The sequence below is a fragment of the Saimiri boliviensis genome, chromosome 2 (genome assembly GCF_048565385.1).
Source record: "Saimiri boliviensis isolate mSaiBol1 chromosome 2, mSaiBol1.pri, whole genome shotgun sequence".
Taxonomy (NCBI): Eukaryota; Metazoa; Chordata; class Mammalia; order Primates; family Cebidae; genus Saimiri; species Saimiri boliviensis.
In genome coordinates, this window is record NC_133450.1 from 7,434,976 (window position 1) to 7,452,471 (window position 17,496).

Below are 17,496 nucleotides of genomic sequence, written 5' to 3' on the forward strand. Positions count from 1 at the left end.
AGACCTCAAGGTCTTAGACAACAGCAGCTGGCTGATAGCCACCCCAGACCACATAGAAAGGTCTGGCAAGGCAGCTTCTGCTCCTGGGGAAATAATGGAATGCACACTGCTCAGAGTAGTGTGAAATTCATCTTTCCTCCCAGATAATCACAATAAAGCAGCTATTTTCCACAGCCGGCCACAAAGCGAGGGTGCAGCTCAGACAAAGACAGGGTCACTTCTTCTCTAAACGTTCACTGACAAGCATTGTTGTTCTGACACAATATCTCATGATGCATCAAATACCCATGATTCTATCCCCTGATGTAGGCTACAGTCATCCCCTCTTGGATTGGACGTTCTCTACCCTAGCTACTCATAAGAATCACCCGGGATCTTTAAAAAATTCTGATGTCCAGACTGCACCCCAGACCAATTAAATCACAATCTCTTGGGAGGAGTCCAGGGATCAGTGTTTCTAGGAGGCTCCTCAGTGATCTAATGAGCAACTAGGGCTGAGAACCACTGCGCCGGACAGATCTACGTCTGTGAGGCAGTTGCTCACTTTGGATACATGCCCCACTTCTCTAAGGCATCTACTACTATCAGTCGGAGCAAACTCACTTCTTCATCTACTCTACTGAGTAAATCTCAATCAATCTAGAACCCTGTTCCTTCCTCTTTGTGCTAGTTTCCTAGAGGCTACATGACAAAATACCGTAAACTTGGTGACTTCAAAAGAGAAATTTATCCTCACAGTTCTAGAGGCTGGGAGCCTGAAATCAAGGTGTTAGCAGAGCCATGCCCACTTCGAAGGTTCGCGACAAGGATGCTTCCTTGTCTCTTCCTAGCTTTTGGTGGCTTCTAGTAATCCTTGCTGTTTCCTGATAGAAGCATCACTCTAATCTCTGTCTTCATCATCACTCGGCATCCTCCCTGTATGCCTGTGTCCTTTCTCCTCTTCTTATTGGAACACCAGTCATTCTAGATGAAGAGCCCACCCTTCTCCAGTATGAAGGCAGCATAACTGATTACTTCTGTAATGATTCTATTTCTAAATCAGGTCGCATTCTAAGGTTCCAGGAAGAATACTAATTTGGGTGGGGGGTGGGGGAAGTATTTAACTCACTACACTCTTCTTCACCCATATTAAGTGAGTCTTACACTTTGTCTTTACCAGAATGCATGTAAGACAAAGTTAATTGGGAGTACAGTGCCTTTAAGAAATGTTACTTTGAAATCATTTTAGATTTATAGGAAAGTTACAAAGATAGTACAGAAGTTCCTGTATACTCTTTACCCAGCTTCTCTTGAGGTTAACAAGTTACAAAACCATTTATAGGTCTGGTGCAGTGGTTCAAGTCTTTAATCTCAGCACTTTGGGAAGCCAAGGTGGGTGGATCACTTGAGGTCAAAAGTTTGAGACCAGCCTGGCCAACACGGCAAAACCCCGTCTCTACTAACAATACAAATATGAGCTGGGTGTGGTGGCGGGCACCTGTAATCCCAGCTGCTTGGGAGGCTGAGGCAGGAGAATCACTTGAACCCAAGAGGTGGAGGTTGCAGTGAGCCAAGATCATGCCACCACACTCGACTCTATCTCAAAAACAAAACGAAAATGAAAAACAAACCATTTATACCAACTAAGACATTAACACTGGTATAATACTATTAACTAAACTATACACTTCATGCCTATTTCACCAGGTTTTCCAACAATGCCCTTTTTCTGTTTCAAGATCCAAATAGGGATACCACCTTAAATTTAACATAATACTCTAAAGAATGACAAAGGTCAGAACCAAACTCTCGACAGAATCAAATCAAAACTTCACTTTGGCATCCTTCTTTTGCTCACCAGTCACCCTGTTCCCCACCCTCGCATTTGCACTCAGCAGGCTCTATGCTGCCTCTGTACATCCTTCCTGCTTGAATTTGATAGTCTCAATTTTTTTAGGCAAGTTAGTTCTTAACAATTTTGAGGTCATGGGACCACTCTGAGAATCTAGTAGAAGCTACGGAGTCTCTGAGAACACAGCACAGATAAAAACTATTTAGCATCCAATTTCAGAGCCATCAGATACTAATCTACTTCCCTCCTCCCCAGGGGCTTCTACCTAAGTATAGAACCACCTTGCACAGTCTGGCTTCCCCAGGCATTGATTCTGCAGTGAAATCAGCACAACTCACTAGCAATCCCTCTTCCAAGACAATTTCTCCAGATCCTGGACATAGGGCAGTGCTCCATACTTTGGGTTTTGGCCAACCTTAGCTGTCCCAGCCTCTGCCTCGGGCTGAGGCTGAGAAGGACTGGCTGGGCAGAGCTCTTCCGCTGGGCCCTGAAGGCAGCTGGACTCCCTCTCCAGCCAACTTGGCTGTCAGCACAGACCCCTACAAGTTTTGCTTGACCCAACGCTTCTTCTGAGCCCACTTTCTCCATGGGTGGGAAGAAATACCTCAGAATGTTAAAACTTCTCAGTCCACAAGCCATGCTATCACCTGGGTTTTGACAAAGAAAAGGGACTCCAGTATCCAGAGTGGGATCAACGAGCTCTATCCACTTTGGATCTCATGTCATTTGGAAAAGACAGGGACTTTGTACTTAAGGCAATGCCTGCCTACGATTCTTTGTTTTTGGAATCAGCGTGTGAGGCCCCCTCCAGGTGAGAACCATGTAACTGTACAATCCTGCATGTTCTCTTAAGCTCCCATATCAGCCCTGTGGCATGAACCAAGGAAAAGGAAACCATCTCTACTCTCAACTCACAACCCTATGTTTGAACCTCTTCTCCAGCTGATTCCTTGAACCCTGTTCCATCCCCCTCACCTTGCCATCCTTGGATGTTGCTTGTTTCAATGCCTCATCCATCTGACGTGCTGAAGATGGTCCAGGTGTCACCTGAGCTATGCTACTTTTAGTAAAGACCCATGCAGGCTTCTCTTTGCACTGGAGTCATACTTTCTCTCCTGTGACACCCCAGCCAGGATCACACCAATACCTCCAACATCAATCAGAAGTCAGCAAGAATGAAAAGCAGACAAAAATCACTTCTATGGACAGGGCTGCATCTATTCTTACCTTCTGCAAATGGCTCCCATTCATAAAACCGGCCCATGAATGGCTTGTTGTTGTAGGATGCACACTGTACCTCCCGGATGCTTCTACTGCTTTCTGGACATACCTAATAAAGCAGATAATAAATATGCAATTAGTGTCCATACTTTTCATAGCTCCAGGATACCTTTCCAAGCCCTGGGTACCCTTCCAACTTTATTTTATTTCTTTATTTCTTTATTTTGAGATGGAGTCTCACTCTTGTCAACCAGGCTGGAGTGCAGCGGTGTGATCTTGGCTCACTGCAACCTCTGCCTCCCAGGTTCGAGTGATTCTCCTGCCTTAGCCTCCCAAGTAGCTGGGATTACAGGTGCATGCCACCACACCCAGCTAATTTTTTGTATTTTTAGTAGAGACAGGGTTACACCATATTGGCAGGTTTGTCTTGAACTCCAGACCTCCAGTAATCTACCTCGGCCTCCTGAAGTGCTAGGGTTACAGGCATGAACCACTGCACCTGGCCAATTGTCACTTTCATTACAAAAATATTACGTTTATCACAAAAAAAATTAAAAAATACAAATAGACTAAAAAATAATTCTGAATTAAAAACATCTATAACCTCACCTTCCAAGGATAACACTTTTAACCTCTCTCTGTGTATATACACACACACTCTCCACACACATAATCTTTTTCACACTTTTGTAACTCAGTGGATTGCAAACTTTCCAAGTCATGAAATATTTATGTTGTCAAATACTGAGCAATTCTAGATGATTCTGAAGGTGTATTTGTTTGTGGTCTAGCCTATTAGCAATTTTACTCATTGAGAGAATGGGGTTAAGCAGACTGTCTAAGCCTTTGCGGTCTACAGGCTTCCAGTTCTGGTAACTGCCACCAGGTTAACGCAGGGTGGCTCCTGGCTACAGCCTGGTTATGGAGCAGTTGGTTTTACTTAGGTCTAGTTATTTGAGAAACAGGACCTTCAGCCCACTTGCACTGGTGTGTTTCTGTCATCAAAACCTGTAGTCCAGCAGCTGATCTCTAGTTCTGATTATGGACAGGGTGGGCCATCAGCACTCTGGGCTCCGCTTCTTGTCACTGTGGGGCCTTTGGCAAGGTATGCCACATCTCCAGGTCTCAATTTCCTCATCTGCAAATGAAAGGGGTTGGAGTTGATTCTCTTTTGCTCTAGCACTCTGTGATTCCATGTTAAGTAATCTGGAGTGGTGGTGTTTGGGCATGGCTCTTCATTACTGCTGCACAGGCAGAACCAGAATCACCCAAAGGAGCACTTGAAGCATATATTCCTGGGCAATCTTCCCCACTCTCCTGCCAGAGTCAGACTTGAGAATCTGTATTTTTAACAAACTCCTTCAGGTTTTCTTTCTCGAAGTCGTACATGGGGACTGCTACAGGGATGGTGCCCTCTACAAGTCATCCAGCTGTTCACATCCTACTCGAACTTTGGCTCAAGCCAAAGGGTGGTGAAAAGCATCTTAACTCAAAATGCTTCATGGAGGCAGTTGGCGTTGCTGGAAGCTTACATGGGTCCAGCAAACCCATGATAGGGTTGCCAGCAGATTGGCTTCCAGAGCCCCAGGAGACAGGCTTCCGTGGCCTGCCCACCTCTCACTAACTGTCAGAGCTCAGCCCACCCTGCTCGTTCACCCTGCCTGCTTTTTCCTACCAGTTTCCATCATGTTCTGCTTTAGAGGGCTTCCTGCTCCATATGGTTTGGTAATGACCACCCTGCGCATATGTACCAGCAGTCTCCCCAACTGTGACTCTCCTTAATCAAGCAGGAGATGCTTTCCCTCACACCTATTTTCAGTCCTTCCTCTGGTCCCTCGTCTTCCAGGAGACTTAATATTTCTAATACATACAGTAGATTTCTCTACAAATCCTTGAAGACTTTGAACTATCCTATTATCAGTGTATTCCAGAGACTTCCATACAGTGCTGTTTAATGTTTCAGGGGCCAGGTTCATTTTCCTTCTGATTATTCACACACACACACACACACATATTCAACAAAGCTAGATCATACTTTATCCACAGTATGAATTAGAGATTCTGATCTTATTTTCTGTCTCATACTTATTTACTTTATATCACATTTTGCTCATATTTACACTTATAAATGAGGAAGAAAGAAGTCCGAGGGAGCTGTATGTTTTTCTTGAGTAGTCTAGTGCATCAGAATCACCTGGATAAACTTGATAAAATACAGATTCCTGGATCTCATCCCAGATTTACTGAATCATAATCCTTAAGGGAGGGATCCACAAGTTTGCATTTCCAAAAAGATCTCTGGGTGATACTTTTGCACACAGAAGGTCGGAAATTCCTGCTTTAGGTGGGACAGAATTTGGACTAGAATTTAGAGAAGGTGGGGTGGACAGTGAGAGGCAGCCTGGTGGGGACCAGGCTGCTTGGGTTTAAATCCAGGCCCCACACCTCACGGGCTGTGGGACTCCTCCATGCCTCAGAAAAATCTGTAAAACTACAGTGTTTACCTCATTGGGTGTTGTGAAGATTAAATGAGTTAATAGTTGTAACATGTTTAAAAGAGTGCTTGGCACAGTTGAGGGCTCTGAACATTACTGTGGCTACTATTCCATGGAAGGGGAATGGCAATGAACAAAGTCAAACAGAAAGAGATGGCCTCTTTGAGAGAACAGAGTAAACTGACTTGCCAGGAACAGAAGGTTCAGATCAGTGGTTTTCAAATTATAGTGTGCAAAAAATTAACCCAGGGAGCTTGTTAAAAATTTTTGCCCCTCTAATGATTCTGAGTTGTTATATGTGAAGCTTGGGAATCTGCATTTCAACTTTTTGATGCAGGTTATGAACACATGTTAAGAAACCCAGTAGTTTAGGTAGAAGACGGCTGGTATTTAAAGTTGGAAAGAGGCCAGGCATGCTGGCTCATGCCTGTAATCCGAGCACTTTGTGAGGCCGAAGAAGGTGGATTATCTGAGGTCAGGAGTTTGAGACCAGCCTGGCCAACATGGTGAAAGCCTGTCTCTACTAATAATACAGAATCACTTGAACCCAGGGGGCAGAAGTTACAATGAGCTGAGATCATGCCTCTGTACTCCAGCCTGGGCGACAAAGCAAGACTGTCTCAAAAAAAAAAAAAAAAAAAAAAAAAAGTGACAATGTAACAGTACTGAGATCTTTCAAACACACTGGCCCTTAGCCAGCTTTGCACTCTTGCCGTTTATAATCTTAGGGTATGACTTAATACTCCACTCATGCCCAGTGCTCTTACATCCATACACATCTGCCAGTCCAACTTATAATGGGTCACTCAGGAACCCTGTCCCTTGGTCACCAGTAAGTCCTTTACATCTAAGCATAGTCTGGTTCCCACCTAAGGCGGAAGAGCTTAACACGGCATCAGAGCCACAGCGATCGGCAGATCCACCTGCAGTTGCCAGGAGTCAACTGAGCCCAGCAGGAGGTAACAAGGTGTCCTGGTGGATGGACATGGACCCGTCTGTGACTCCAGCAAGGTCTCATGTAATGCTAGGCAAACTGCCAAGTCAGAGGCTGGGCACTGCTTCCTGGAGCGCAGAGGGACATGGCCAGAGAAATGCAAGGCTTCTTGGACCCGGATGTGGAAGTGGGTTACTGAGGCAGCATTGTGGTACAGCTAAGGAAGGTAGAAGCCTAGAGTGATGATGATGATGATGATGATGATGATGACGACGACGACGACGACAATAATGATACCTACCTTTTATTGAACATTTATTAGACGTTAAACATTCCACTATGTGATTTACATACATTCAGCTCATTTAATCCTCATGATAACTATTATATACCCATTTTACAGATGAGAAATCCAAGGCAACAAAAAAATGAGCTGCATATAGTCACAAAGCTTGTAAGTGGTGAAATCAGGATTTGAATCCTGACACTGCATCTAGAATCCATCATAGTAACCACTATGCCAGGGTACCCTTTGTGACTGTGTAGACAACAAAGTTAATTTGTGATGGGTCCTCAGACAAGAGAGCCTTAACTGTGTCTTATCTGCGGTCAGGATAGGTCTAGAGGCCAAAGCTGGATTCAGCCCCCAAGGTTTGGTGAAGTGGCTGGCCCCAGCTACAAGGAGCAGGGAGCTGCGGAGTGAGCATGGAAACCAAGCAGGGCCTGGGAAATCCCGTTTCATGTCTCTTTTATAGATTACATCTGTTTGTACTTGTCATACTATTATCGGGATGTGATCTCCTCTCATTTTAACAGACTCTCTGAAGTTAAAACTTCCAGGTCACAGATCCTTTTACATTTGTTAGGTTTTAAATTGGTTGTTTCCTGATGTCACGGACTGAGTCACCTTCATCTTATCAGTAATCGTCTGTACATTGCACTGTGAACCTTTCCACAGGCACAGATTCTTGTAATCCTCAGGCCAGAAAACGGAGACAGGGGAAAAGCCATGTAGATAGAGATCAGGCTCATTCAGGATGAGTCCCACAAAGTCTGGAGATTTAGAGCCAAGTAATGTCCCTGGGAGATAACCTCCCTTCAAATGACTCCCTTCCACCCAAAAGAGGGAGGGATGTTTCCACTGGACTTTTAATGGAAGAGAAATAAAGACATACTTTAATATGATTAGCTGAATCCTTATAAAGCAATATGAGCCCTATCCAAACTTCCATCTAGACAATTGCCTGGGGTTGTTATGAGTCAGAAATAGCATTATGGAAACTTTGGCTACATTTCTAGTGACCCTGGTTAATCTGAAATGACAACTGACTATACCCAACTTCACTTCTCAAGAAGCCACCATCAGTGATCACATACTTACCTTTTAGTAATTAATTACTTTCACCTCCCTGAGAGATGAACAGCATCATGTCCTATGTACTGGTGCCCAGGAACATGACCTTGAAGTCTGCCCACATCAGATATGCAATTTTTTTTATCCTTTGCATTGCTCTGGATTTAATCAAAAGACCCACTACCATAGCAACAGATGATGTATTTAACATCACCACAGTCATGAGCACTTTAAAAACATGAAATCTAGAAAATGTCCCTGCACCATCATGAGAAAGTGGCTCTGTGACCTTGGGAAACAGAGTCTAGCTTCTCAAAGTCTAAACTACCATAATTGAATAACAAGCCCTATACCACCTTCCAGGCCCCAAGCCCCAGGGATTTTCATGGGGATTTTTAAGTAGTAATACATTAATGTTTCCAACTCTCTGTAATGACCAATAAATGTTGGCTGAAGTGGAGACACCCAATGTCCACTGTGGAGAATTCAGTAGTTCCAGAAGTCCTAAGTGCCTGAAAGGTATGTGTTCTGAGCAAACATGCCCTTCCTTCCTTTCTCACCTACAGCTAGAAAATGGGCCTGTTTTCTAACTATAGAGTAATATAACTATGGCCAAAATTTTTCTCCAGTTATCTGGCACATTTTTCAAATATGTTTAATATCTCCTTGCTCAAATCGCACAGAACAAACTCAACCTCACAAAAACCTTTGCCACCTCCCACCACTTCCAGCAATCTTCCAGTGAATAATTGGTTTGTCTGAAGAATTTGGAGAAAGGTTTTGTATATATATTATTTTTAATCTAAGATTTTCTTGATTCTCAAACACTTTTTTTCATCCAAAGGAAGTTCATCATGTTCTCCTACAGAGAGGTGTTTCCCACTCATTCAATACTTACATCAAAGCCCTAAAGGATTTAATATGACACTAAGCCCAGCCATTCACCCAGGTGAATCTTAGATTTTTTAATATTTGGGGGGCTGGGCGTGGTGGCTTACGCCTGTAATCCCAGCACTTTCGGAAGTTGAGGTGGGTGGATCATAACGTCAGGAGATTGAGACCATGTTGGCTAACACGGTGAAGCCCCATCTTACTAAAAATACAAAAATTAGCTGGGTGTAGTGGCAGGCATCTGTAGTCCCAGCTACTTGGGAGAATTGCCTGAACCTGGGAGGTGGAGGTTGCAATAAGCCGAGATCTCACCACTGCACTCCAGCCTGGGTGACAGAGTAAGACTCTGTCTCAAAAAAAAAAAAAAAATTCAGGATCCCTTCAAATCTAGGCCTATCTCAAGACTGCTTACTTATGTCTGCCTATTTATATTATTTATATATCTCTAAGTCTATAAGAAGATCTAAAAAAGAATGCCCTTTTCCCTAACTAATCAGGAAGCACATGGCAAAATTAAACTTATTAAAAAATTTAGTCTGGTGTGGTGGCTCATGCCTGTGATCTCAGCACTTGGGAACCTAAAGTGGGAGCATACTTAAGTGCAGGAGTTCAAGATCACCATGGGCAACATAGCAAGACCCCATTTCTACAAAAAATAATTAGCTGAGCATGGGAGTGCATGCCTGTAGGCTGAGGCAGAAAGATTGCTTGAGTCCAGGAGTTTGAGGCTGTAGTGAGCTATGCTCATGTCACCACACTCCAACCTGGACAACAAAGTGAGACTCCGTCTCAAGCAAAAACAGAAACAAAACCACCCCACTCTCTCAAGGAGCATAAATTTTCCAGTGGCTGTTTCCGGTATCACATTAGTAAAGCTGGCTTCCTTCTCCTCTGCTGTCTGCTGGGGCAGGATGTAAAATTCCATTCAAAGGCAAATATTCATTGCAGCGCTCCATGTGTAAAGAGGATGCAAAGAAGAATCTGCCATAATAGCCTCCCGCGGGGACTTACAGGCCAACGCGAGAAAAATGCATAAACAAAAATGTGTAATGCATGGAGAGGAATGTAGTGAATTGTTTGGACACGCCATTTTTAATCTTACAAATGAAGAAGTTAACTGATTTTTCCTAATGTTGAAAACTCAAGAAAATAAAAATTGTTAATATACTACATATAGCCAAAAATATAAGTGAAAACAAAAATGTGGCTAGTGTAGATCAGCAGGAGTGGAAGAAAAGGGGGTAATTTCTTCATCTTCCAGAATCAGGAGTTGATGGAGAAAATTTAAGTTGATGTATCAAGAAGCAGGGGTAGTAATATGCCATTCAGAGTTACAGAGAGAATGAACATAAGAACTACAAGTTAAAAATCACTGGCAATGACTATGTCTTGAGAGAGAGACTAGGATATATATGTCTTTGTTGTTCTAATATTCCTTACTCTGTTTGTTCAACTTTTTATAATCATGAAAAATGACAACTGTTAACAATTCTTGTGTACATATTTGTGTGTGTACATATACACTAATAATTCAAACACATGCGTGAATAACACACACACATATGTATACATATATACACCCTCCCTCACCTGGATAATCTGCACTTAAACTCCACCCAAGCCAGGTTAATTTCCACTGTGTGGGGATTTGAAAAGACCTATACACATATATGTATACACATCTGTGTATACATATATGTGTATACATGTGCATGTGCATACACATGTGTATACATATAGACACACATGTATATACACATATATGTGGATCACACACATACATATATGTCTACATGCACACACATACATATGTGTATACATGCGTGTGATCCACATATATGTGTATATACATATGTGTATGTGTGTTTGTGTATGTGTGTGTGTGTATATATATATATATATATATATATATATATATACATATATATATGAAAAAGTCAGTACAAGATTTTTCTATGGAAATACCAAGTGGTCTGAGAAGATAGAAGGAAAAATTCTGCAAAAAGCACTGATACTCGCACATATTTCCTAGATGAGGAGGTTGGTGATAAGCTCATGATAAGAGAAACTAGTGTTGAAACCCCTCGTCTGTCCATCCAGTAACTGGCCTCATGGTTCCTGGCAAGCTTTACACCTTACAGACCTGTACTCAATTCTTAAGTGGCTCATTTACTAAGTTTTTGTTTAAAACTGCAGTCAGGAAGTTGTTTGTTAGCTCCTCTTTCATTCAGTATCAGACTAGAGGTGGAGTAGAATTAGAATCTGCCTGAGGAGAGCACGCCCAGCTAGTTTGGGATTTGGCCAACATCTTCCCCTTATTTGCACTTACTTTGAGGCACAAACAACTCCACATGGATAAATGCATTGTCAAAAGCCAATTCTACCCCAGGGAAATTTACTAGAGAGTCACTGATACCAGAACTCATCACATCCATGTTTGCTAAAGCTGCTTTTAGCTCCAGGAGTTTCTCCCTCATAATGTTAAGTGCACTCTGTCTAAACTCAAGATCACGCCTCCTTTGGCAGCGAAGTCCCTTAAAAACTCATAATTGTGTCCCTGCCTTGCACTACAGCCTCCCTCCTCCAGAAGAGGTCAGAGTATCAGCAAGTCTCCTCTCCAGGGAGAAAGTGTTGCATTCAGAATGCCTAAGAGAAACTGCTGAATTCAGAGTCCCTAAGAGAAAGTGGGAAGAGAGACACCTAAGCCTCCAGGACAAATGTAGAAAGGATTTTTGTTGTTGTTGTTGTTGTTTTAGAGACAAAGTATTGCTCTGCCCCCCAGGCTGGAGTGCAGTGGTGTGATCATAGCTCAATGCATCCTCCAACTCCTGGGCTCAGGCATTCCTCTCGCCTCAAGCCTCCTAAGTAGCTGGGACCACAGGCACACACCACTAACCTCAGTTGCTTTTTAAATTTTTTGTAGAAACAAGGTCTCACAATGTTCCCCAGGCTGGTCTTGAACTTCTGGCCTCAAGCGATCCTCCCACCAGGGCCTCCCATAGAGCTGGGATTACAGTCATGAGCCAATCAAGCCAAGCCAAGCCTGGCCAGAAAAGGGATTCTATTTTTTTTCAACTGCATTCCCTCAGGCGCCAGAGAAATTGAGGTTTGATTTCTCCTTCCTCTGTTGCAATCCCTATAAAAACTCTAGCTATCAAGTCTTGGGCTTCAACGAGCTTCCGTGAAGAAGAAACTTAACTGTTTACTCTGTTCCTTGAGTTTCTGTTACTTTTAGCCATCATTAAGAAAGTGCAGGGCTGCGGATAAATCATGGCTTCCTCCATATGTTGCCCCTTCCCTGCTGAAGACAAACTTGCAGATAAAGCCTTCATTCCCTGCAAATACATCTGATTCCACCAAGAGGTCTTTCAGTGCCTCCTTCTTGCTCCTCAGCCCTTACAGGACTGCAAAGGGCCTCTAGGACCTCTGTCACTTGCTCTTCCTAAAATACCTGCCCTTGCCGAGATAATCTGCACCTGAACTCCATCCAAGCCTGGTTAATTTCCAATATAGGGGAATTTGAAAGGACCTGTGTGGCATGTGCAGTGGCATATATGACCTGCATTGTTAGTGCCTTTCGATGAGTCTATCCCTCTCACTGGACTTGAGCTGCATAAAGCAGGTGCCTGCTCTCATCTCAGTGTCCCAACCACAGCCTAACACCTCACCCCACGCAATCAACGTCAATGTTATGCATATGGACTCCAAGCGAAAGCTTTCTCTTGGGAGTGTTTAAAAGACTTTGTGCCACTGCACTCCAGCCTGGGCAACAGACAGGGACTCTGTCTCAAAAACAAACAAGCAAACAAACAAACAAAAAAAACCAACAAGGCCGGGTGCTGTGGCTCATGTCTGTAATCGCAGCACTTTGGGAGGCCGAGGGGGACCTTACCTTACCTGAGGTCAGGAGTTGGAGACCAGCCTGGCCAACATGGTAAAACTCCGTCTCTACTAAAAATACAAAAATTATCCAGGCATGGTGGCATGCACCTTTAATTCCAGCTACTTGGGAGGCTGAGGTGGGAAAATAGCTTGAACCCAGGAGGCAGAGGTTGCGCCACTGCACTCCAGCCTGGGCAACAGAGCAAAACTCCATCTCAAAAAAAAGGCTTTGGACCAGATTGGGTCTTGCATCCACCACATACAGTCTGGCTGAAGGAGAGTGTTGCACTAGCAGATGTTTGAGATTGGTGCTTGAAAAGACCACAGATCCTCAATCTGTACCTTAACTTCCTCATGCACATTGTAGGCAAAATAATAATAATACTTCCTTATCTTTAAAGTCTACATTCAGAACTCTTATATGAATTAAGCAATCTCAGAGACATGCTGGAATGCTTAAAATTCCTAGATCACACCGTAAGATAGGTCTTAATATTAAACACGCATTTCGGAAAAGGTAAAGAATTCACTGTTACAAAGTTGGTTATCTATAATTCCACTCTTATTTTAAAGTCACCATGACCCAAGAGTGATCACACTGAAACTAAATCACAGCTGAATTGTTGGGTCTCTTGGCAATCTTGTTTTGTCACTGGGTAAAAGGGAAAGGAGCCTTAATCCCAGCTAACTGAGGATGACTCTGAGAAGGTCTGATCATTTCATCCATGCATTTCTTCAGTTACTGCTGAGACTCTGGAAGATGTTCAGATATGGGGAGACCTTACTCCATTCCTGTATTAAGGGGGGTATGCCAGTCATGTTTATTTCCTAACAATGTGTCCACACCATGCCTTCCATATGCCACCGCCATTCCAGCTCTTCTATACTCCATCTTGTCAGAACCTGACATAAACCCTATAGATGGTCCTCAGGGTGTTAAGTGACTTGCCCAGGGAAACAGCTCTTCCGTGTCAAAGCTTGGCATCTGTATACCTTTTCTTCTTTGAGTGGGAATACCTACATAATTGGGGCATTCATGTCCTCTCTTCATGCTGGACATTGGGGAGGAGAGAGAAATGTTTACAGAGGTCATTGATGCTGAGATGCCGGGACACATGGGTCCATCTGGGGAGTACATGTAGAAAGACAATATAGCTGAACTGAGACTGCTGTCCTCAAAAATGCCTGTTTGCAAGGCTAATCCATGGCTGGCATCTGGGAACTTGGATCTCAGGGCAATTTCCACCATTCCCTAAATGATAGGAGTGGCTCACTGTGCCTAAATATAGCTTACACTAAACACCTGCTTTCTTTTTGGGAGCCTGGAATGTTGATATGTAGCAGGCAGAGGGGGCCTATGTGACTAGTCCTCAGTAACAACCCTGGGCACAGGGAGGGCTTCTCTGGTAAACAGGTTTTACACATGTTATAACAAGTCATTGCAGAAGAATTAAGCAACTCCTATGTGGCTCCATTGTGATTCTGGGGAGCTCATGTCTGGGTTCCTATGCTCTTGGGCTTATGTGCCTTGCCTTTAGTGATTTTGCTTTATTTATTCAACCCTTTGGCTGTAATAAGTCATAACTGCGAGTGTGATGATATGCTGAGTCTTATGAGTCCTCCTAGGAAATCATCAAACCCAGGAGTGGTCTTGGGAACCTGTGACAGAGGGAGCGTTAAAGAGATCACGGGGGTGTGGCCCAAGTCACAAGAAGCCATGGGCTTATGAAAAAAAAAAAAAAAAAAAAAGATATGCAATTATGGAACCTCTAAGGAATGACATCTCTCAATACAGGTAAGCAGGAGGTGGCCTTGGGACAGTGGGGTGCACTGGGGGGGACACTATGCACATGTCACGCAGAAGAGAAGGGAACCCCCCCCCAAACAATCTTGTGTCAACATGTACTTCTTTGGGCTGGACTGGAGGCTTTCTTTTGCCTACTTCCCAAATGCCAGATGACAGACACCATGACCTCACAAGAAGTTTCTAAGATTCCTTGCAGTTCAGTCTCCTCAGTGGTACCATACCCCAGCACCCAGGGAAGCCACAGCTTCTACACGGGGAGAATGACCCTGCTGTGAGCAGCACTGGTCTGGCAAAAGGGGCATGCTTTACAAACATCAATTCAATGCAAGGAATGCTAAGTGGGCATCAGCTCCACACAGATGCCAAATGCCCTCTCTTTTACTCTCTCTGTGGTTTGTCTGGTCTTCAAAATTAAGAGAGAAACTAGTCGATGGGAGAATGTGTTCTATATTACAAATGAATTCATTTCATTTTAAAAGGACAGCAATAGATATTTAGGAACGAGGGCATGTCTGATCAGGAAACCAAGCAATTCTTTACTTTTTAATTTACAAAGCCCTTTCCTACCATCACCTCATTTGATCCTTAAAACGATGCTAGGAGGCAGTTAATGAGACTTTTCTCATGATTCTCCATGACACCTACTCTGTTACAAGACAAGCAATGATGCTCAATGAAGACTTATTGGTTGACTGAACAGCAATGGCTTTAGAAAAATTACTACTTTTGAAAATGAATAATTCCTGAAGTCTGACAGTGGAAGAATAAGCTAAAAAGCCACCCAGGCATTCAGTGAAATTATTAAGATCACAGATTAAGTCATTTCTATGGACTCTATAGCAGGAAATATATTTTTAATGAGGAAATTGAAGCTAATATATAACAGCTGTCCTGTTACCCAGCAACAGAGTATTAAGACAGATTAAATTATTAATGAAAAATAGAGCGACTCAGAAATTTAACCTCTTAACATCTTCTCATTCCTTTCTCTTTAATCCACAGTCTTTAAACTGATATTTTTAAAAATTCATTTCATCACCATATACAGATAGCATTGATAGTCTGCTCTACTACTCATTAGTTATGGTATCTTCAGCAAGTTATTTTACCTCTCTTTGCGACTATAAAATGAAGAGAATAGCAAACTCATGGTTAAGGAGAAGATGAAACAGTAAGTTTTTAGAAAATGGGCTGAGCACAAGGCCTGGCTTATAAGTTTTAAACAGTGGTAGATATTATTTAAATGAATGAATATGAAATCAATAAATATTTATTGAACTGATATCCTAAGTGGGAATACCTATATGTATATATGCATGAGTACAGCTATACAGGTCCTTAAAATAACAAAATACTTCCACAACAGTTAGTAACTTACTGGTGCCCAGAGGCCTCTGTGTGTCTTCTATTTACCCCAGCTGTCCCAGCTCCTTCCCTAAGAGGGGAAGACTGGGCCAGGTGCAGTGGGTCATACCTGTAATCCCAGCACTTTGGGAGGCCGAGGTGGGAGGATCACGAGGTCAGGAGTTCAGGACCAGCCTGGCCAACATGGTGAAACCCTGTCTCTACTAAAAATACAAAAATTAGCTAGGCATGGTGGTACACACCTGTAATCCCAGCTACTCGGGAGGCTGAGGCAGGAGTATTGCTTGAACTGGGACCTGGGAGGCAGCAGATGCAGTGAGCCGAGGTCACAGCATAGCACTGCACTCCAGCTGGGGCTACAGAGCAAGACTCCACCTCAAAAAAACAAAACAAACAAACAAAAAAGAGGGGAAGACTCTTCACAACTTCACTCTCAGACTGCTTCATGTTACAATACCTAGTGTTTACCCCTGGAAGAGCTGAGAACCTCTGGGAAACTTACATATTGCAATTGAGCAAAGAATAAATATTATGAGTCACTGAGAATTTGTGGCAGCAATAGCCATTAATAATTAAACCACCATTAGACGATTGTCAATAAGCAATTCAAGCAGCAATGTGTAAGTTACTAAAGCAATAACTTAAAAAAAATAATTTGTGGGGAGAATGGAGAATACACGGGAAGAAAGGAGAAAGAAGGAAGATTAAAAGGTGTGTTAGCATGGCCCAGACAGCATGCCCTGGCTGACTTCACCATGCTTAGTGCTAAAGGACAGAAAGAAGAGTGGCACCGTTTCCAGGCCCAGTACGGGTTGTGTGTACTCACATTGGTGTTGCACAGCTTGTACTGCCGATAGGCCCCAATGCATGAGATTGCTGTAGATCGGGCAGGCTGAGAGAAGCTCTGCGCTGCCCCGTGGGTCCCCACACCATGGTTATTGCTTGTTTCCGGGCTGTGAAAGAGACTTGAAGCTGCCTGGAAGCCTTGATCATGGGTCAAAGGCAGCTGGTAGATGGGGTCCGCCGCAGCCTGCAGTCCAGAGCGAGGGCCACTGTCACTTTGGTACAAAGGTCCATGTTGGGGGACTGGGTGGGCTGGTGAGCTGTAGCCAAGCCTAGCAGACGATGTCCCCTGGGACCTGGAATGCCGGGATGAGGGCTTCTGTCTCCGGAGCCTCTGCGGCATGTGCGCAGTGTCTGTCTGCAGTGGTAAGATATATGGAGCCTTACCATAGCCATACTTGCCAGGGCCAATGGGACCTCGGGTCCTGCTCCTAAAGAGAGATAGACAAGAGAAGAGATGATCAGAGTTGTATGAATTTTCACATTAACTCGGAAGCTCTGGTCCATGGTAGAGAGGACCAGGCAGGAACAGAAGCTTGGGAAAGGGTCTATGGTAGGACTGGGAGGTAGGGGGAGTGCATTTTAGAAGAAGGGAGCATCATGGAGGCTGGAATGGAGACTCCACAGAGGCTGGAAAGTGGAATGAAGGAGGGAATCAACGGAGGATGAACAGTGGATGATTCGAGTGGCTGGAAATGAGGTTAGAACAGTAAACCGTGGTCATTGTGCAACTTTTATGCAAAGAGTCTGGGCATTTTTGTAGGTCACTGGGAGCCACTGAAGTGGCTAAATATAGCTTTTTGCTCATTCAACTAGCTGTAGTATTTCAGACCCTGTCCCTTTACCATTCATACTCCAAGAGCTTTTCTAGGT

At 43.6% G+C, this 17,496-nt stretch overlaps 1 protein-coding gene across 1 annotated transcript in view; it reads right to left on the reverse strand.

The window, feature by feature from the left end:
- The window catches only part of THSD4 (thrombospondin type 1 domain containing 4), a 669,073-nt gene that overhangs the window by 531,297 nt on the left and 120,280 nt on the right, over positions 1-17,496 (reverse strand). The window contains exons 5-6 of the mRNA XM_039469071.2: positions 16,607-17,054; positions 3,059-3,161 (exon numbers count right to left, since the gene is read on the reverse strand). Coding sequence (XP_039325005.2) covers positions 3,059-3,161; positions 16,607-17,054 — 551 coding nt within the window. The remainder of the gene's footprint in view (positions 1-3,058; positions 3,162-16,606; positions 17,055-17,496) is intronic.